Here is a 23,652-nt window from a genome sequence, read left to right as displayed (position 1 = left end):
TTCTTTTGTTATCTTCTCTTGTAATTTGACTATTTTTAGTGTTATGTTTGGATTCCTTTTTTTATGTGTATATCTATTACAGATTTTGCAGTAACCGTGAGGTTTTTGTACAGCAGTCTCTCTCTATATATATATATATTTATATACATATATGTGTGTGTGTGTATATATATATATTTGTGTGTGTGTGATTGCATTAAATTGCTGATCTCTTAACTGCATATGCATTTTAAAACCCTGCATTTGTGCTCTCCTCCCCCTCATTGTTTCTGTTTTCAATACCATATTTTATATCTAATTGTTTTGTGTAAGCCTCAACTACTTATTGTGGATGCAGATGATTTTACTACTTGTCTTTTAACCGCTAATATTATCTTTGTATGTGGATGATTTCCTAATTTTACTGTATGTTTGCCTTTACCGGTGAGCTTTTCATTTTATAATTTTCTTGTTTCTAGTTCTGACCTTTCTTTTTCTCCTAGAGAAGTTCCTTTAACATTTGTTGTAAAGCTGGTTTGGTAGTGCTGAATTCTTTTTGCTTTTGCTTGTCTGGAAAGCTTTTGATTTCTCCCTCAAATCTGAACAAGAGTCTTGATGAGTAGAGTGTTCTTGGTTATAGGCTTTTCTCTTTAATCACTTTAAATATACTGTGCCACTACCTTTTGGACTGTAGTTTCTGCTGGAAAAAAAAATCAGCTAATAACCTTTTGGGAGTTCCCCTGAATGTTATTTGTTGCTTTTCCTTTGCTGCTTTTAATATTCTCTCTTTATCTTTAATTTTTATCCTTTTAATCACAACGTGTCTTGTGACCCTCCTTGGGTTCATCCTGTATGGGATTCTCTGTACTTTCTGCACTTAAGTGACTATTTTCTTTCATAGGTTAGGTAAGTTTTCAGCTATTATCTCTTCAAATATTTTCTCAGGCACTTTCCCTCTTCTCCTTCTGAGATCCTTATAATGAGAACACTAGTGCACATGATGTTGTCCCAGAGGACTCTTAAACTGTCCTCATTTCTCTTCACTATTTTTCCTTTTTCTGTTCTGCAGCAGTGAGTTTCACTACTTTGTCCTCTAGCTCACAGATCTGTTCTTCTATATCATTTCAATATGTAAGAAATGTCAAGTATTTTCCATTCATTTCTTTGTACTCTCTTGGAACTCTAACATGTATTTTATAGTTACAACATGTCTCACTTAAGATGCTAAATTTTCATAATAAATATTTTACCTGTATTTATAGTTAAGAAATTTACAGTTAGAAAACAGATTAAGATGCTCAAGTTGTTCCAAATATGCTTAAAAGTTTTCTCAAAACTGAATTAATACCCCAAAATGCTTCTCCTTTCATATTCACAGTGACAAAACTGGTTTATTTCTTTTAGTATAATTTGACCTTACTGTAATCAGTCATTTGATTCTGCAGTTATCAGTTTTAAAATTATCGAAACTCTATCCAAGTTAATCACTCTTATGTTAATTCAGTAGAATTAACATCAAATCCAAAGAGGTAATACATAACTTAAAAAGTAATTATATGAACCTGGAAGAATAACCCTCCCAGACTTCAGACAATACTACAGAGCTACAGTAATCAAAATAGCATGGTACTGGCACAAAAACAGACATACGGATCAATGGAACAGAACAAGCAATTTAGTATGAGTCTTCCAATCCATGAACATGTCATGTCTGTCCATTTATTTAGGTCTTCTTTGATTTTGTTCATTAGCATTTTGTGGTTTTCAATATACAGAAATTGCATGTTTTGTTGGATTTATACTCAAGTGTTTCAGTTTTGAGCAACTGTAAATGTTATGTGTTTTAAAATTTGGTTTCTAATTGTTCACTGCCAATTATGTAGCAGTATGATTGACTGAGAGTTTGTGTGTATGTTGTGACCTGATATCCTGCAGCTGCAAACTTCCTTATTTGCAGGACTATCTTTTGTACACTCTAGTTTCACCGGGATTTCCTACGTAGCCAATCATATTGTCTGCAAACAGGAACAGCTTTATTTCTTCATTCTAATACATACGTCTCCTCTTGCCTTGCCTTGCCTTGCCTTACCATACTGGTTAAATCTTCTAGTTGTAAGCTGAATAGCTTTGTTGAGAATAGACATCCTTACCTTTTCCCCAAAGCAGAGTTTTAACATTACGTATTTGATGTATGCAGTAGGTTTTTATAAATGCCCTTTATCAGGGTGAGAAAGTCCCCTTCTATTCCTAGTCTGCTTAGAGTTTTTATCATAAAAGTATTGGATTTTCTCAAATGCTTTTTCTGAATCATTGATATTATGTAGTGGTTCTTCGTCTTTAGATTACCAATAGAATTCACCACTGGAACCATATGTGCCTGGACATTCCTTTTTTGGAAGGATGCTGATTACAAATTCAATTACTTTAACAGCTGTTAGGATATTCAGATTATCTATTTTATCTTGAGTGAGTTTTGGTAATTTGTGGTTTTTAAGGATTTGTTCTATTTATCGCAACTGTCATTTATATGTATAAGGTTGTTTATACTACGCTCTTATTACCCATTTAATGTTTGTGGTAACAACAGTGATAGCTCTTTCTTTAGTCCTAATATATTGATAATTACTATTTTATCTCATTTTTTGACTTTTGCTAAATGTTTATCAATTTTATTGGTATCTTCAAAAACTGGCTTTGGTTTGATTGGTTTTTCTCTATTGCTTTTCAATTCTTAATTTAATCAATTTCTGCTCTTTTTTTCCTTTTATTCTGCTTGCTTAGGTTTATGGGGTGTTTTTTTTTAACCTTTTGACCCCCTTAACCCTTTTCTCCCACACTCCCCCCCACATCTGGCAATTACCAATCTGTCTCTGTTATCTGTATCTATGAGCTTTGTTTTCTAAGATTTTACATATAAGATAAATCATATTCATATCGTATTTATCTGTGTCTTTCTCCATCTGACTGAAATTCTTGAAGTAGGAGCTAAAATTACTGATTTGACACCCTGCCTTTTCTCTGTTAGATGCACTTAATGCTATAAATGCCCCTTGTGGCACTGCATTAGCTGCATTCCACAGATTTTAACATTGTATTTTAATTTACATTCATTATAATATATTTATTTCTCTTAAGACTTCCCCTTTGATACATGGATTATTTCATAGTGGGTTGTTTAATTCCTAAGTGCTTCAATATTTTCCTGTAACCTGCTATGGATCTCTAGTTTGTCTCCATTATGGTCAGAATAGCCTTTGTACAACATGAATTATTACAAAGTTGTTAACTTTGTCACTCATTTTTAGTATAGATTTTTTGTGTCCTATCACCCTCTACTCTCTTAAGTTTCCAGAGGATATAAACTGATATTTTATTCATCTATTAATTAATCTATTAATTGTTGATCTAGCAAAAAGTATCATGTATGACATATCCTTTAAGGTTAGTAGCTGTAAGAAAGTGTTGATACAGCTTCTTGGCCTTTACTCACCATTAGGTTTATAATGTAATTCTGAATTTTGCTCATTCATTCAATAAACACATTTTATGAAAACTTCTAGTGATTCAGCAATGAGTAAGACAGCTATAGTCCTTGTGGTGTTATGAAACTGACTGGTATACAATAAAGGAAACTGCAGGCATATGAACAGTGTGCTCTCTTTAGGTTGGACAAAAGTCAACTCTGCTACGTTTCAATAAACATTAGAAACATACATTTGAAAAACTGCAAATATTCAGAAATCTTAAAATTTGCAGTCGGCATAGGTACAATAATTTTTTCGCTCAGTACAATGGAACTTTAATGATCTGGTAAACTAGTTATCTACTACTTACCACATAGAGTTGTTTCCAAAGACTGGCCCATTCTTGTAGAGTCGATGTAACCTCAGTCACAATAGAATCTTCAAGTGGAACCACAGTTTCATACTGCCTAGAAACAAAGCCACAACAAACAGCCACATTATCTCTGATAAAATACCGTAATACTATCCATTACCCTTTTCAACATGTGTAACTCATATTTAACCTCATGCAAATATAAAGAGAGGTACATCTAACTGAATAAAGATTCTTTTGCAGTAATACACTGCAAGAGTATAACTGAACTGAATTAATGTAAAAACATTTAGGTTTTTCTATACAAACCCACAATTTTACTTTTAGAAGTACTGTCTTTAAAGAGAGTTTTTAACTTTTAAAGACAGTTTTAAAGCTTTTTTCTTTAAAGTAAGACCACATCACTACCCAAGTCTTGCTTAGAGTAATATTTTAAATTATTTGTGTCCTTTACATGTATCAACAATGCAAATTAGCTCATGCTCTGATGGAAATGGGTTGGGCAGGGGAGACTCAGACATTAGGTTTTAAAAAGTTTTATAAGCTCTCCCTTATACTGGTGGTGTGTTTTCTAAGAAACTAGTGTCTACTGAGGAATTCTGGGTCTGGTAGAGGAAATCTGATCCTGGAAACAGAAAGGTACTGGGTTTCTCTTTGCCTACCTTATAAGCAACATCCATTATGATTCCAGTCCCTGTGCTAAATGCCAAGGATTTATCAGTGGACAAAAATTGACAGGGTCCCTATCTTCAGAGAGCTCTTATTCTGGATAGGGAATTAGACAGACAAACAATCACAACAAAAAGATACAGACAGTGATGAATCTAAGAACAAATTAAAGTGTACACTCAGATTTTAGCTGGAGGACACGACCTAAGAAGAGAATCAGTGAAGTCTTCTCTGAAGAACTGGCAATGCCCAAAAGATGCAAAAAGGTCATGACAAGAAAAGTGTGTTGTGACCAGAAGGGACTAGGTGTGGTGCCACCGTCAGAGGAAACAGCATATAAGAAGTCACTGAGGTGGAAAAGAATATCACATACCTAAGAATTCAAAGAAGGCTGGTATGAATAAGGCGAACGTCACTGTGGGGAAGGAGATCTAAAAAGCTACTGGAGGACTTGGTTCTACATTGGGACCTTGAAAGCAGGTAGAAGTAACTATACAAGCACCAGACAGATGTGCTCAGAGAGAGAAAATGAGGGGGAAAACAAAATCTCCCACTGCTAAAAACCAAAATTCTAAAACACATAAAGAATCTAATATTCAAAGGCTTAAAAATAAAATATTCTTTTCAGGATTTTATAAGTCTGATAACCATTTTAAAATATTTAATTTAAATTAAACAATTAAATGCTAAGAGAAATGAGTAACTTTCATTTAAAAAAGGAAAAGTATGAAACAAAAGAAAACAAATAAAACAAGAGTCAATGGGTATGCAAAATAATCAACTATGAATTCTGCATACGAAAAATATTGCCAAAAATGCCAAAATGATGACTGAATGGAATAATGAAATGTGATATATATGTAAATTATATATATGTGTAAATTATATATATATATAAACATATAATGGAGTTTTATTCAATCTTTGAATGGAGTAAAATTTTGATACATGCTACAACATGGGTGAGCTTTGAAAACACAATGCTAAGTGAAATATGACAGACACAAAAGGACAAGTATTGCAGGATTCCATTTATGTAAGGTACCCAGAATAGGAAAATTCATAGAGAAAGAAAGCAGAATAGAGATTAACAGGGGCTGGGTGAAAGGGGGAATAAAGAGTTATTGTTTAAAGGTTCAGAGTTACTCTTTGAGATGAAGAAAAAGTTCTGGAATTGTACCTGGTGAAGGTTGTATAATATTATGAATGTTCTTAATGCATAATATTATGAATGTTCTTAATGCCACTGGATTATACACTAAAAAATAGTTAAGATGCTAAATTCTATGTTATATATATTTTATAAATGATACAATTTTTTAAATGACAAAAAATACCAGTAATGGAAAAAACCCCTCAACACAAAGGATATATGCTAGACATAATTCAAAAGAAAATCAGTAACAAGACGTATAAAAGAGTACTTAAAGAGACATGGGGGTGAGATGAAAGAACTCCAAACTACTAACAAAAATCCCAGAAGAAGAGAGTGGCAGTGGTACAGAAAATCGTGATTTTATTTTCCTAGCTGTCCTGCATTGTAACTCCCATTCTATATTTGAGAAAAACGCTAATGTAGAGACAGAGCTGCCTTCTGCTATACAAGTGGAAAATGGTGGACACCTGATTCCTCAGACTCCTCATGACAATAGCACAGGCTCATAACCTGAGCTCCAACCACCCCAAACTTACAAAAAAAAAAGAAAAAAACCCAATTTCCAAAGCAGTAGAGATTATAAAGATACCAACTATGTGGCAGCTACAGTCAGTCTCCAGAGACAGCAGTCCTATGGGAACATCCAGTTTGGAGTTAGGGAGGGAAGGGGGAGAGGCAGAATTAAATACATAAGTCAAGGTGTATCTCACTGAGAATATTTGTGAAAAGACCAGAAGGAAGTAAAGAGATAACCAGGCACAGTATTCAAGCATAAGAAACAGCATGAGCAAAAACCTGAAGACTGGAATATACCTGATATGTCTGACTAAAAGCAAGGAAGCCAGTGTGATTGAAGTAGGTTGAGAAATAGGAACAGCAGCAGAAGAGGTCAGAAGAGTAACAGGAAGCCAAATCATAAAACCTCATAAGCCTTTGTAAGAACTTTAGTTTCTGCTTTGAGTGAGATGGGAGTCACTGGAGGGTTTTAAGCACAGGAGTAACATGATTTAATTTATACATTTTTAAAAAACCACTCTGGCAGCTGTGCTGACAATAAACTGTAGGAGGGCATGGATATAAGTGGGAGAACAGTTGGGAGGCATTGTAACAGCATAAGCAAGAAAGTATAATCACAAAAGTCCCTGCTTTTCATTCCATGTCAAGCTATGACAGTTTAAGACGTAATCCTGTCCTGCTCTAATACTGCACAAAACACAGCTCTACCCTATAGTCCTTGAGATGCTCATGCACGTCGTACTGTTCTTTGGCAGCTAACTCTAAGTATCTCCCCCAATAGTTCCATAGTGGGAACCCTTATAGATTCCCTTTTTATTTCCTCTCGCATCTACTCATCCACTTCAAGGCCCCAGATCCCCAACCATATGTGATGCTGGTAATGATAAGCTTTCCAGAACACATGTGACAGAAATCCATATAATTATAAGAAGAGTCTAACACTGTCTTCTTTGCTGTATCCTGGGGGGAAAGTCTGAGGTTGATAAACATACCAACAATAAGGTTTAAGGAAAAAAATAAAAGGATAACTTGGCCAGCATAATCAAAAGCAAGAGACCTTCTGGATACTGCTGACTTATTGTTTCTCCCTTTAACTGTACTCCAAACAAAGAGTTAAATAAATCTAGCAGACATAGAACAGATGGATGAGACAATTTGATATACTCCATAGTATCTAATTGGAAGGATAATCTCTACTCAAGAAACCAGGGCTACAAAAAGCTGAATGCTCACTTTACTGATGCTCTATGTAAGAGTTCAGAGCAATCTTCTCTTTCATCTTCAGTGTTAAAATAGCCAAAAACCAAACTCTAGTTTTGATCTTGATCATTGATGAATTACAATGTCAGCTGAATGTCTGGCCTTTTATAAATATTAAGATAAAAAGCAGGCTACTGATTTGGAAAAAATGGTAGAGACAGAAGAAACACCAGTAACTTAGAAAACCATAAGCTTCACTCCTTCTAAATCTCCCTTTGCAGCAGAAAAAGGCCCTCCTTCTCTACTGATGAAGGTGTCCTTGCCTTGCCTGGAGACTTTTAGATTGGCTCACCCAAGTGAGTTGTCTTGCAGAACAAGTCGATTTTCCTTATGCTCTACACCAAATGCACCCAGTGTCCCATAAATTCAACCTGTTTCCTTTCGCAGCCATCTCAAAATGAATGTAGTGTAAGGGACAGCAGCTATTCATAAGCTCAACTGCATGGACTATCACTCATCAAGGCTGATCTGGTACCACAACTGCTGAATGAGAACTGGCCAACAGCAGTGGGTTACCATGAGACTCTGATACGGTATCATACTCCAGATGGATTAGCCAACACTGTTAGGCAAGTTTATTACAGTGGACTCTACTGATCATGAGAGGGATGGGACTTGAATTTTCTTTCTATGCCTGCTTTATTTCTGGCAATGGACCTTCAGTAGTCTTTTGAATACCTTATTTGCTATCATATTAATGTTTAAAACTATAATATGAGGAAGGAACTCACTTAAAAAAAAAGCAAAATAAGAAACGGATACCCACAGGATTTACTGATATTATTAATTACTTCATTACCCAGAGCACTGGACTGTATAGAGTCAACAGAGAGAACTACAGAAGACTTCGTTATGCCATCTTTTTAAAGACTGGGGTGCTATCCACATAATGTAATAAAGGCTCTGAACCAGCAACCAATATACAGTTATGTTTCTCCCACAGGCAGAATACATGGGTCGAGAGAGAAGTAGAAATGGAAGGGGCACTTCTTACCCTCAAACATAATGACTTGCTTGCAATATTTTAGCTTCCCATCCCTGAGGCTCTGGCTCTGCTAATACAGAATCCAATGGAAGCATGAATATACCAGATGAGAACATTATTAATTATGTTAAATCTAAGATTATTATGAAGCCATTTCAGGTTCAGGTTCTTCCTGCCACTGGGTAAACAGGAAAAAAAGTCAGTTTTGGTACTGGCTGGCATGATTAATTTTGACCAGCCCCCAAGAAGAAAAAGGTCTGCTGCTGTACAACAGAAGTGGGGAAAAGTATAGATGCAACCCAAAGAGATCCTCAAGGAGAAGCCTAATACTGCCATGCTCTGTGGTAAAAGTTATGGAAGACTTACAGCATCCATAAACATAGAGAGCTACCAAGGGTTCATATACCATAGATGAGGTACTAGCTGAAGCAAAGAGATCATAAAATGGGTAGCAAAGATGGGAAGTTACTAATGTCTATAACATATACTATGTATTATTCCTTGCTGTACTGTGTATGTTTATAAATTTTACTTCACTGATGTCTTCCCTCTTCCTTTCCTCATCTATTTTTAAAGGGTGTGATGATGAGCTTTAGTTTACATTGTAATCCACAAATTATGGAAGAGCAAAAGAAAAACATAAAACTAGTCTCCATTTCTCTAGAAAGGAGAATATTCTAGAGATAATCAATTTGGAAACATATACTAAGGATAAAACTTTGTGTAATACAGCTAAAGCATTATGCAGAGATAATTCTATAATCTTCAAATCTTATATTAAAAAAGACTAAAAATAAATTCACTATGGGCCCAATCTAAAAACTGACCAAAATTTTCAATTTAAAAAAATTTTAAAACTCAGAGGTCAACAAAAAATTGAAAACAGAGAACATTATTTATGAAAACTGACAAATACACTAAATGGAATAGAAAACAATGAGAGATGAGTCAGGATCAGCAATGTGAAAAGGCTGGTTCTTTGCAAAATCAAAACAAACTTCAGAAAGGACTGATGATGTGAAAATGAATTTTAAAAAGCACAAAAACAATATCAGTATAAAAGGAGGGACATAACCATAAACTGCAATCAAGATTTTAAAATATCCTAAGAAATACTATAAAAACCTTTATGACAAAAAGTATGAAAAATGAGAGATGCAAAAATTTCCTGGAAAATAAAAACAATATACTAACAAAAATATTAACAAAGTTGACTAAGGAGAAATAGAACACCTAAAAAACCATTACAGAAAGTAAATTAATAATCAAGTTTTTGTCTTTTACCCAAACAATTCACTGCTCAAATAAATCTTTATATATAATTTTTTATATTAACCCATTATCAAATATGATTTGCAGTATTTTCTTCCATTTCACAGGTTTTTCATTTTATTAACTGTTTCCTTTGCTTGATGTAGTCCCATGCATTTATTTTTGCTTTTGTTGCCTGTGTTTCTGGTATCAGATCAAAAAAAAATCACTGACAAGGACAATGTCAAGGAGTTTTTCCCCTAAGTTTTTTTTCTAGGAGTTTTACAGTTTCAGGTCTTAGAGTTTAGTCTTTAATTCACTTTTAGTTGGTTTTTGTATATGGTGTAAGATTAGGTAAAATTCATTCTTTTGCATGTGTATATCTAGTTTTCCCAACACCATTTATCAAAAAGGCTATCTTTTCCCCATTGTATATTCTTGGTACCTTTGGTGAAGACTTGTTGACCATAAATGTGGGCTGTAGATGCTGTTTCACTGGTCTAAGTGTATATTTTTGTCATACTATTTTGATTGTTACAATTCTGTAATAAAGTTTGAAATCAGAAGTGTGATGCCTCAAGTTTTGTTCTTCCTTCTCCAGATTTCTTTGGCTATTTGCAGTCTTTTCTGGCTCCATATGAATTTTGTGATTGTTTTTTCTATTACTGTGAAAAATGTCATTAGAATATTCATAGGACATTGCACTAATTTTGTAGGTTGCATTGGATAGTATGGACATTTTAACAATATTGATTCTTCTAATCCATAAACACAGATTTCTATTTATTTGTGTCTTTTTCAACTTCTTTCAACAGCGTTTTGTAGTTTTCAGTGTACAGATCTTTTACTTCCTTAGTGAAATTTATTCCTAAGTATTTTATTTGTTATGCTATTGTAAATGGGATTTTTCTCTTAATTTCTTTTTCAGATGGTTTATTGTTAGTGTATAGAAACATTACTGATTTTGTATATTAATTTTGTATCCTGCAACTTTACTAAATATGTTTATTAGGTCTAATATATTTTGGAGGAGTCTTTAAGGTTTTCAATACATACGATCATGTCATACGTAAAAAGAAACAATTTTACTTCTTCCCTTCCCATTTAGATGCCTTTTTTTTTCTTTGTTTCTCAATTGTTCTACCTAAGAATTACAGTACTCTGTTAAACAGAACTAGTAAGAGTGACATTCTTATCTTATTCCTGACCACTGAGTACCAGAGTAACTTACTGGCTTGTTACATATGGCCTGTATTATGATGAAGCATATTCCTTCTGTACCTAACTTCTTGAGAGTTTTTAATATGAAGGCATACTGTATTTATCAAATGATTTTTCCATGTCTACTGAGATAATCATATGAGGCTATCACTCCTTCTGTTAATGTGGTGTATCACATTTATTGATCTGCATATGTTAAGCCATCCTTGCATCCCAGGGATAAATTTCACTTGATCATGATGTATGTTTTTTAACATGCTGTTGAATTTGGTTAGCCAGGATTTTTTTGAGGGCTCTGTATCTGTGTTCATCAATGATACTGGCCTGTAATTCTTTTCATGTAATGTTCTTGTCTAGCTTTGGTATCAGGGTAACACTGACCTTGTGAAATGAGTTTGGGAGTTCCCTTCCTCTTCAATTTTTTGGAAGAATTTGAGAAGAATTGGCATTAATTCTTTAAATGTTTGGTCAAAGTCACCAGAAAATCATCAGGTCCTAGGCTCTTCTTTGTTACATGTTTTAAAATAACTGATTCAATCTCCTTCCCATCATTTCTCTATTCAGAGTTTTTATTTCTTTATGATCCAGCCTTAGTATGTTTCTAGGAATCCATCCTCTTCCGAGTTATCCAGTTTGTTGGTGTATAGTTGTTACTGGTAGATTCCTATGATCCTTTTTATTTTTGTGGTATCAGCTGTAATGTCTTCTCTTTCATTTCTGATTTTGAGTCTTTTTTCTTAGCCTAGCAAAGATCTGTCAATTTTATCATTTCAAAAACCAACTCTTAGTTCTGATGATCTTTTACACTGTTTTTCTAGTCTACTTCATATTTCTGCTCTTTTTTTATTATTTTCTTCCTTCTGATAACTCTGGGTTTAGTTTGTTTTTCTTTTTCTAGTTTTTTGAGATACGAAGTTAGATTGTTTTTTGGAGTTTTTTTCCTCAATGAAAGCATTTATCACTATATGCTTTGCTCACAAACATGCTTTTTCTGCATCCTATAAGTTTGGGTATGTTTCCATTTTACTTTATCTCAAGATATTTTTAATAACCCTTTTGACTTTATCTTTGACATATTTCAAAATTCTCTTTGTTTTTAACTTTGACAAGTTTGATGTAATATGTCTTGGAGAAGCTGTCTTTAAATTAAACCTGTTTAGGGAGCTTTGAGCATCACATACCTGAATGTTCTATCTTTCCTCAGGTTTGAGAAGTTTTCAGCCATTTCTTGAAATTAGTTTTCTGCCCCCTTTCTTGCTCATTCTTCTCTTTCTGGGACTAATATAATACATTTATTAGTTCTCTTGATGGTAGCCCACAAGTCCCATAGGCTGGACTTCTTTTCATTCATTTTTCTTTTTTCTCTTCTGACTGGATACTTTCAAATGACCTATCTTTGAATTCACAGATCCTTTCTTCTGTTTGATCAAGTCTGCTGTCTTTTCAACTCCAGAATTAATGTTTGGTTCTTTTTATGATTTCTATCTGTTTGATTAATTTCCCATTTTGTTCATACATTCTCCTGATTTCATTATCTACCCATGTACTCTTATAGCCACTGAGATTCTTTAAAACAATTGTGTTTAGTTCCTTTTCAGCCAAGTCATAGATCTCAATTTCTTTCAGGATGGCTAATGGAAAATTAATGTGTTCCTTCAGTGGTGTCATGAGTTTCCTTGATTCTTCTTATCCCTTGAAGTCTTGCATTGTTGTCTTTTATTTGAAGAAGCAGCCACTTCCTCCAGTCTTTATTGACTGACTTCAGGAAACAAACACCTTTACTAATCAGCCTAGGTACAAATCCTGAGGCTCTCGCAGATCTTTTCTATGTATGCTCCTGCTCTACCTCTCTTATTCCCTTTTGGAGAGGAATTCTTAAGATTGTATGCCTTCTCTCAACGTCACAAATCTAGGTTAGATGCTGACTGATGACCTCATTTACTTTCCCTAGAGTGGTGCCCTAGAGTGCTCAAGTTGTATACCTTCTCCTGAACCTACAGAGCCTGTCTGGCTTTCTGTGTACAACTGTAAGCCACCTAAAGTAGCTCACATCTTACCATCCATGGGGGTGTGTACAGTGATGCAGCCACAGGGAGCTGGGTGAGGTGTGTGGAACATGTGAGGTATTTGTGGGCCAGCTGGCAGAGTATGCAGAAAGGTGTTCCCAGTAGCTCATACGCAGCTTCCTGACAGAACCCACAAAGTAGTTGGATCCATGGCCTTTGTTGATTTCTGAGTCCTGCTTGCTGTAAATCCCTACCTCTCTTCCATGCTCCCAGGCTCTCCCAACCTCAGTACTAATCACCTCAGTACTCTGGCTAAAGTGAGAAAGAAGTGGGCCTCTGGGGCAGCATCCCACATGGCTAGGGAAGCCAAATGCTCACACACTATAGTCTTACTTTCGTCCAAGGGAAAAACTGCAGGCCGACAGGGTCTCTAGTAGCACTGAGCTGTGTCATCTCTGGAGAGGGATGTCATAGGTAAAGTGAAACTGTTCTTCTTACCCTCTTCCATGCTTCTATTCTCAGATTTTTTGCTTTAATGATGTGCTTCTTCACTGGACACCCAGACTTCCACAAAAGTAATCCTGTCCATGGAGGTTGTCAAAATCAATCCTTCAGTGACATGGAAGATGATGGTGGAAAATTCCTATTCCTCTGTCTTTCTTGTCACTCTCCAGGCCCAGACATTTTGACAAGTTTTATCAAATCCTTAAAGAAAAATTAATCTCTACATTAATGTTTTCAAAGTCTAGAGGTTACCTGCCTCAATCAAAAAGTCAGAATAATCTTTATACCAAAATTATTTCATGTGACAAATTTCATGTGTATATAGAGAAGCAAGAATGTTAGTGAAAATGCTACAAAATAAAATGCAATAGCATACTAAAAATAATATATTATGAACCTGAAGGGTATATCCTAAGACACAGCACTTTTTTAAAACTGAAGTATAGTTAATTTACAATGTTAGTTTCAGGCATATAGGAAAGCAATTCAGTTATATATATACATATTTATTTTCAGTTTCTATTACATTATGGTTCATTATAAGAAACTGAACACAGTTCCTTGTACTATACACTAGGCCTTTGTTGTTTATCTATTTTACATACACTAATGTGTATCTGTTAATCCCAAACTCCTAATTAGTCCCACCTCTTTCCCCCTGGTAACCACAGTTTGTTTTCTATGTCTATGAGTCTATTTCTGGTTTGTAAATTAAAAAAAAATTTTAATTCCACATATACATGACATCACATAATAGTTGTTTTTCTCTGTCTGATTTACTTCACTTAATATTATAATCTCTAGGTCCACCATGTTGCTGCAAATGGCATTATGTCATTCTATTTTATGGCTGAGTAATATTCCATGATATAGCACTTTTAGAGTAGAACTGCTGATACTGAATATTCTTGACTTGTCTCTAAAATTTCAGTGTTATTTTCCTACTTTCCTAAAAATATGTATTTTAAATGAATGCTGATTTAATTAAGTGGGGTGTTTTTTTTTTGCATCTACTGTATCTATTGAATCTATTAAATCTAATAGGTGCACACAACCCCACCTCTGCCATTCTTCCACTTTCCTGATAATGTAAATCTCAAGAGGAGCAACATAAGGATGGAAAACAGTGTAAAGCTTGAGCAGTGGCATCTTGAAAAGATTGTCCATCATGTAAATCATACTACCCAGAATCACAGAGCTACTCCAGCTGCTATCCTTTCTGAAAACTTGTACTTTAGCCTTTTCCTTTCATTTTGTGAACTACCTCAGATTTTTCCAATAATTTTTATGGAAAAAAAATGTGCTCTAATTTGTATTTCTAGATCATCTAGTCTTTTTTATTCAGCATAGACCTGGATAATGATAAACCGTACAGCTCATCACCAGAAATTTAGTATTAAATCATTAAAGACTCTTAACTTTTTCATTTGTTTACCTATTATGTTTACTAAGCACTTAATACTGGGCTAAAGAAAAGGACACACAGGTAATAACTGGAGTATAATAAAGCACTGGCACAAAGGAAGAGGTGATATACATTCCTTGATACATTTTCAACCAACTATAAATTAATTTAACACTGTCAACATCTTGTTTATATATCCATACATACGAAATGGGAGACTATTACTGCAAAAACCAAAACACATTATATCCACTGTGTTGGCATGACTTGGTCATGGCGGCAAATGCATGATGACTCTTACCAAGCATCACATTCTTTCCTAAATGTTCAAAAATCATTTCTTCTTTTGCAGATACTAACTAATATATATAAAATACATAACATAATGTAGAGTACAGGGAACTATATTCACTATCTTGTAGTAACCTATAATGAAAAAGAATATGAAAAGGAATATATGTATGTTCATGTATGACTGAAGAATTATGCTGTACACCAGAAACTGATGCAGCATGGTCAACTGACTATACTTCAATAAAAATATATATTTAAAAATCATCTCTTCAAATTGAAGTACTTTTGAAACATGAAACTAATATTCTTGAATTACTTTAGTAATTCAAAATGTTACTAACAAAACAGATACTCAGGTGGGGAATTAAGTGGTTATCCTGACCTGAGCAAAGAAAATATGAATTTTAATTCAGGATTTAATACAGTCCTAGAGTGTATATATAAACTTCTCTCTACCTTAAGTATTCTTCAGAAAACATTAACAAGTTGCCATTTTCCCATCAGCTACTTAGTAGTCTTTGCTTGTTTTATGTTTAGTAGTATAAATAAGTTTTGTTATAGAATTATATGCATGTGTTTCAAAAAATCAAAAATATTAAGTAAAAATAATGTACCAAATGCACTACTTATCTGTTTTCAATAAGCACTGTTGTATAGCCAACTCTTGTATAGTTTTGCTGTGAAAAAACAAAAAAATGAGTTGAGGAAGTGGTAAGTTGATGAAAATTATCTCGTAAAAGGGAAAAGATTGAAAATTTAGAAGAAATTACTGCAAGAGGGAATTTCTAAAAAAAAAAATCACTGTATTCACATTCATCTCTAATGAGGACAGAAATTATTGCAGTAAATACACAAGTTAAGAATAAAAGTGCCAGAGATTAAAACTGAGAGTAAAGAGGCAATATTCAAAAAATAATATAAACATGAATACTTCCTTAAAGAGAATATAAGAGGAGTACCTGCAATACCTCATAACTCCCTCCTAAAATAAATTTAGTCAGTTATAATTTGACCCTAGATTTACAAGCTTCTTTTCTGCAGTAAAAGGTATATTTTTCAATTGAACTCAAATTTGTCTAATGATCAGTAAAACTGACAACTCCTGAAACTACGGAAGTTAGTTATTCCTAATTCAAATCATGCCACTAATTTCCCATAATTAAGGAATAAAAATATATGTTTCATAATGTCATGGTGTTACATAAATATGCCAAAAAGACCTCCTATATATTGGTCCCTAAGTTGTTTACTTCTTCATAGCAAGTGAACACCAGTAACTCAGAATCCACCAATGCCAAATTTTTACACATCCAACTGCTTTTAATATAGCCCAAGTAGAAATATGTTTAGCCACTTAGAGCCTGTCTGTTTTACGTATTTAATGAAATTGCAATCAATGCCTCCTAGCCATAGATAAGACAAATCTTGAGGCTATAAAAGACTCCAAGCTGCTGCTGTCCTGCGATGCTCTCTAACCCAGAGACTTACCATCTTGCAACTGAGTAACATGATCTAGACACTTGAGTCCCCTCTCCGGTGCACTCTTCCTCTTCTAGGTGTGCCATGCCCTGCCCTGCTGTCTCTGGAAGGTCTCTGGCTCTGAGGGACTTTCCTTTGCAATTTGTCAAAGCTCTGCCTAAATAAAGCTCATTGTGTGCCACTAATATCTCGTGGCTGTATTTTTTATAAGCACTGAAATTCTTTAATTTACAATAAATGTGCAAGTTTTTCAGCAAAACTTTACAAAAAGTAGCAACTATACCTGAATCATTTTAAATGAGAAAACCCAGGTATCAAGAAACACTTTAAAAAGATAACTGAAATATGAAAATTAAGTTCCCATAAGAAAATATCCACAGATAAATTAGTAAAGCAATTTCACTCCCTGTCAACCAAATAAAAAACAAGGACTTCAATACAAATGGCACTAGTTTTTCAAGAAGCAGTAGATACACCCTAAGAAACACTGAGAGCACAGAGTCATGTTCCTCACAAGTGTGGTAGGATGCAATGAAGAACGCACACGATAGAAATGCAATGCCTGTTCTCTGACTAAGAGGCCTTCAACTCCTGGCTAATATTCACTAAGGGAGAGCCCTAAATTGCAGTCCTGCTGATCTAACCAAGCACTGGGAAGATATCTAGGAGAAATCTGACCATTTTAATCAGCAACACCACCTATGCAGTATTGCTATCCAAAACGCTTAAGCTGAATCTAGCCATGAGGAAACAGGCAAACACAAATCGAGGGACATTTTACAAAACAACTGGGCTGGACACTTCAACACAGTCAATGTCATGAAAGGGAAAAAGAAAACCAAGGCTGGAGAACTGTACTAAACTAAAAGAGATTGTAACGTGACAGTGATGAAATACAATATTTAATTCTTGATTGGATCATGGACACTCCCCACACCCACCTGCAAAAACCAGTCAGATAAAAACAGCTATAAAAGGGCATTCATGGGAGAATTTGGGACACTTGAATATGGACTATATATTTTATAGTATTATTACATCAACATTACACTTCTTGAATATAACAATTAAATTGTGATTATGTTAGATAATGTGTTTTTTCTTAAGGTATACATACTAAAATATTTAGCAATAAAGGGTTAGGATGCCTAAAACTTACTGTCATATAAAAAAGCAGAGCTGGGAAGAGAACATGAGCACAATACAGCAAAATGTTGGTAATTGGTGAATCTAGAGAAAAGGATATGGGTTTTATTTATATTATTCTTGTAACTTGTCTGTAGATTTGAAATTTTTCAAAATAAAAAATTAGATAAAAAGAGTCAGAATGATTTTTTAAAAAGAAGTACATAGAAGAATTATTTCAAAACTAAGTATGCTGTCACTTGACATTCAGTTTTGTTTATGAGGGCCATAACCTGAGTCTTAAAACTGTGTTCTATTTCCTCTTCTTTCATTCTCTCTCAAATACCTTCTCATCAGGCTTTCATTCCCCGCACTCTACCCAAACTGCTTTGAACAACACTTCAGTCTCACTCAACTTCAACAGCACCAGACATATTTGATTAGTCCATCCCCTAAATATTCTCTTTGCTTAGTCTCCAAGACACTACTGTTTCATTTCTCCACCTTCCTCACTGGCCACATCTTTTCAGATTCTTTTGACTGATTCTCCTTTTCCTCCTATCTTTATAAACCTTCAGTTCCCCAGTATTCTGTCTTTACTTCACTTCTCCACTTACAGTAACTCCTTTACTGTTCTCATCCAGCCCCACAGCTTTAAATACCATCTATAAGCGGATGACTTTCAAATTTATGTCTCAAGCTCCATACTCTCTCTCCCCAGAACTCCACAAACAGCCAACTGCCTACCTGACATTTCCACTTGAATATCTAAGAGTCATTTCAAATTTAAAATGCCCCAAATTGAATTCTTTGGTTTTCTTCCCCAAAACATATGTTTTCCCAAACTTCCACATGTCAATGAATGGCAACTACATTCTTACAGTTATTAAGATCAAAAAGCTTGGAGGCATCTATATTTCCTCTTTTGGCCATATGCTATCAGCAAATCCTGTCAGCTCTAACTTCAGAATACCTAGTCATTTTATCACTTATCACTCCAGTGAACACCTGAGTCCAAGTGATCATGATGTCTTCCATGGAGTACTGTAATCTTCTACCAGATCTCCCTGCTTCTGCCCTTGCTCCACTGTAGTTCTACTCTCAACAAGAAGCACAGAATATCGCTTTTAAAATGAAGTAAGAACATGTCCCTTCTCTTTCTAAAGGTCTTTTCTGGCTTCTTGGCTCATTCAGTAAAAGCTAAGATCCTTGACATGGCCTGCAGGGACCTACAGTATCAGTCTCCTGGCTGCAGCTTCTGCCCAATTTCAGCTCCCATTAGTCCCATTCCTAATCAAAGTGTTATACATCAGGGGTATTATTTCTGCATTTTAAAGTGCTAATATATGCTTTCCTGATCCTGGTCTAGATACTACTCCCTTTTCCTTTCCTCACACAGCTTCTATCTGGTCTTGATGCTTTTGGCCATCCTTACTTATAAACTTGAGGTGGCAGATTATTTGTCCCAAAGGTTCACCAACACTGGATTTTCATGTTTTCCTTCTCTATGTTCTGTGTCTTTGATGTTTTATAAAAGGAGAAGGGGAAGAATAAGAAGTATGCTGGTTATACAATCATGTCAGAGTCTTTCCAGTTATAATCTTACAGTGCCTCAATAACAAATTTTATCTTGGAAAGCATACCAGACATTTAACCAATAACTCTCATCTCCATGTCTACCCTTATAAATACTGATTCTGAGGCTGGGATTTACAAATTTGTTTCACAAACTCCTTTGTCAACTGGAGGCATTACAAAGATTCAGGGAAAAAAGGAGGAAAGTAGAAATGTTTCTAGCTGTTTCTGTAAATGACTCTTAACCAGAGAAAACTGGATCCAGCCTCCAGTTGTTTTTGGCATTCCCAGAAACAGCCTCACTGCCCTTCTTTGTACATACCTGCAGTAGCCATGTGACATCCCCTCCTCAGATATTTGAATTCCAGTATCTCAAGTTCCATCTTCCAAGTTTCTGGGTTCTGGTATACCCAATCTATTACTTTTTGTATCCCCAGCCATTAGTGTTGAATGCTTTACTGTTTATTATTTAGTGATTATTTAGTGTATATTTAGTGATTATTCTAGGTTCTATCAGTATTTCCTCCTTTTTTTCTTTCACTCTCCAAATCTGTATCTAAAATTACCTATATTAAATTCTACCTCATAAAGTGATTCGTAAGTATCTCTTTTGCTGACTAAACCTTAACGTACCAAAGGAATACTGATACTAATTCAACTTCTGGTCAAAAACATTATTTCTAGTACCAAAAGCTATCACAGTTATATAGTACCCTGAATTTATATTTTAAAATGATGAATTTTAAAAAATAAAATCACAATCTTATAGTAATACATATTACTTTTAAAAATAAGGCATGACAGTAAAACATTTTTAAACACCCACAATTTAAAAGTGTAAAAACAATAAATATGAACATTTTGGCCTATTTACATCTTGTCTCTCTTCTATTCAGAGACTGCTTTTGTTTTGCAAATTTGTGATTATGCATCCATTTTGTACACTGTCTTTTTATCCTTAAGGTATGCCTTTACCATTTCTTCGATTTCTACTTGCAAAAAGAGAAGATTTTAAAAGTCTCCCTTACTTTGACATACAAAAATAAAATGACAGACTTATCACTAACTCCTGTCCTATCAAGGACTAGTCTCAAAACAGTATATTATTTTTTAAAAACATGCTGCATGCATAACTGTTTTTATAAAATTTATAACAACTCAGGTTATCTTTCCAGTATACCGGAAAAGAGATTATAGTTGTCAGTATTTTATTAAGATAAAATTATGTCCTGAGAATTTTATATGATAAAGCAAGTATATTTTTAGCAGAAAAACATGCCAATGGCATATTTTATACTATGAACCAAAAAGAAAAACACCTTCTTCTGCAACCAATAAAAATTATAAATTTAGTAAGGCCAACTACTCACCCTCTATTACTGACAATTGCTTTTTTCAAATGAATGTAATTTGCAGGAAATATCCCCTGTAAAAGAGAAAAGATTTTCCATTAGAAAAAGCAATTTGTGACTAAATATCTCATATACATTAAAACAGCAGATTTAGTTAGTCAAGATTTCAGCATAGAAATACTCTATCAACAACACAGTAGATCTCTTAATGTAGCAACCACTTTACATATTAATTAATTAATTAATACTAAGTTGGTTACCAGGGAAAGGGAGTAGAAAGGTATAAATTTGGGAGTCTGAGATTTGCAAATGTTAGCTACTATATACAAAAACAGATTTTTTAAAAAATTTCTTCTGAATAGCACAGAGAACTACATTCAATATCTTATAATAATCTTTAATGAAAAAGAATATGAAAACGAATATACGTATGTATATACATGACTGGGACATTATGCTGTATGTCAGAAATTAACACATTATAACTGACTATACTTCAATAAGATAAAAAAAAAATTTTTTTAAAGGGAAAGAGGAGACACCATAAGTAATAGAACAAATATACAAAGGATCATAAGAGACTACTACAATCATACACCAACAAATGGTGGTATATCTATACCATAGAATATAACTCAAAAATAAGTAAAAAGTAATAAACCATTAATCATGTACAACATGGATGAATTTCCAGAGTTATGCTGAGTGAAAATACTCATTCTCAAAAACATGCATATTTTATGATTCTACTTATACAACATTTTAAAATGACAAAATTATAAAAAGAGAGATCGGATTAGTAGTTGTCAAAGATTAAGAAGTGGTAAAGGTGGAGGGAAGTGGGTATAGCTACAAAAAGGCAACACCAGAGATCCTTGTGATGGAAATGTTCTGCCTTGAACATTTATGTTAATATTGATGACATATTTAAGAGCATCCAAAAATCAAAATAGAGTAACTATGGTTCAAAAAGCCAAAATGGAGCTGAGGGGCCATTGCAGATGTGGCTTCAGACATGTTCCTGCACTACTGAGAACTTGAATTTTCTGAACTGTGTCAAACTGAAGGACACCATCAGCTGCTAGCAGTTGCTGGCTGCAAACTTGTAGTTTCAAAGTATTCCCCACCTTCCTCCATCCTCCATACCCATCTTGCTTCACAACTATGTAATCATGTTGAACCCCAACCAGTCCTTGCTTAGCAAGAACACTTCTTGTTGGCCCCAATTCTAATTCTTGACAATTTATGTAATCTTGTAGGTTTTGCCTTTATAAGCTTCCCCCATTTTGTAGTCCAGCACAACACAATTCAAGTGCTTAATTCCTGGGCCGTAGTCCTAACAAACCCCAAATAAAATTTTTTTTTTTTTGCCTCAACCAGGTCTCCATTCTTGAAATTCTTGGTTAACAATACCTTGGTTTTGACACTTTACTACAGTTTTCTAAGATGTTATAAACAGAAGATATGGAGTAAAGGGTACACCGGATCTCTTGATATTACTTACTATAAATGCACATAAATCTTTAATTACCTCAAAAATATAAAGTATAATGATGGAAGAAATGTTTGCATATAGGGGTAGGGAGAAGTCATTCTGGCATATACATGATTTGACCTAAACTTTATGTCAACTAGAATAGCCTGGCTTATACTCTGTTAAGCATACACAGTACATTTGCTTTAACCATTAAAGAAAAGAATGAGTTATCCAGAAGTAAAAAGAATGTCCACTTTGAAGACCAGGGATAAATGCCTCCCTTCCTATGACACCAACGCTATTACTTCTTCAAAGATAAGGTTTGCCTCCCAGATACCAAGGGCATACTGACTCATTGTGTATATGCTAATCTGTCTCTTTTGAAATCTTGAAGTAATGTACCCCTGTCGTGTTTGATGTAGGCTCTTTGTTATGACAAGATATAAAACTGTGCTGAAAACCATGCCTCTCCTGAGTGCTTTCTTCCTTGGTGGAGGCTACACTCTCCGCTAGTCCTCAGCCTGGCCTGAATAAAACTCTCTTATTATAGTTTACTGATTATTTTGTAGACAATAACAACAGCTAGAAAGTAAATTGAGAAACCGAGATGATAACTCTCAAAGTGAATGTGAAATCGTATCTTCAGGGCTTGACATAAAAACCATTTAATGATTTTTTTAACATCTTTACCGAGGTATAGCTGATGTACCACAAACCACACATATTTAAAGTGTAGAATTTGATGTTTTGGCATATATATATACACCAGTGAAACCATGGCACAATTAAATAATGACATCTGAATCATCCCCAAAAGTTTTCACATATCTTTTTGTAATCCATCCCCTCTTCAACACTATTAGCAGGCAACCACTTAACTGGTTTAAGACGTTATAAACTATTAGCATTTTCCAGAATTTTATATAAATCAAACTGAAAACATTCATCAGTCCTTTATTCACAAAATCAGCTCTACAACATTGTATTCTCGAGAATCTACATCTCCTCCCTTTCTTTCACCCATAACCTACTGTAGTAACATCTCTGCCTTCTCTCTTAATCACTGAACTCACTAGACTCTGGCTTTCTGCCATTACCATTCTATCATTCTATCACATGTGATTCTCTTAAAAATCACCAATGGCCTTCTAACTATCAAATACAATGGCTCCTTCTCAGCACCCATTCTTTTCTACTAGACTAGACTACTCCATAGTACTTGAAATCATTAACTACCCTGTTTTTTAAAAGCTTTCTTCTCCTTAGCCAACTATGACCACCATTTCTCAGTGTCTTTGTGCTAGTTCCTCTTTTTCTGTCCTCCAAGGTGCTGGCAGTCTTTAAAGTCTCATTTCCGCCCTGTGCTATCATAGTAGTAGTTGTTACAGCAACAGAAACAAGTATTTACTATGCTGTGCTAGGCACTGTGTTAAGAGCTTCATGTAAGCACACTGATTACTAACAGTTCTACAAGATAAGAAATAATGTCATCCCCATTTCAAACACACACAAAATTTACAGAGAATAATATAATGAACTTCCATGAACCTGTATCACCCAG

The 23,652-nt window shown here is 34.5% G+C and overlaps 1 protein-coding gene across 10 annotated transcripts in view; it reads right to left on the bottom strand.

The window, feature by feature from the left end:
- Window positions 1-23,652, bottom strand: part of DOCK3 (dedicator of cytokinesis 3) — a 296,560-nt gene that overhangs the window by 218,393 nt on the left and 54,515 nt on the right. For 9 of the 10 annotated variants that reach the window (XM_072941347.1, XM_072941354.1, XM_072941349.1 and 6 more), the window contains exons 4-5: window positions 20,633-20,688; window positions 3,814-3,910 (exon numbers count right to left, since the gene is read on the bottom strand). In XM_072941347.1, coding sequence (XP_072797448.1) covers window positions 3,814-3,910; window positions 20,633-20,688 — 153 coding nt within the window. Of the gene's footprint in view, window positions 1-3,813; window positions 3,911-17,721; window positions 17,780-20,632; window positions 20,689-23,652 lie in introns of those variants that run through there. The other variant, XM_015235590.3, reaches the window with a different exon arrangement.

The sequence above is a fragment of the Vicugna pacos genome, chromosome 17 (assembly GCF_048564905.1).
Source record: "Vicugna pacos chromosome 17, VicPac4, whole genome shotgun sequence".
NCBI lineage: Eukaryota > Metazoa > Chordata > Mammalia > Artiodactyla > Camelidae > Vicugna > Vicugna pacos.
The sequence above is the reverse complement of the archived record's forward strand: the minus strand, read 5'-3'. Positions and strand labels throughout refer to the sequence as shown.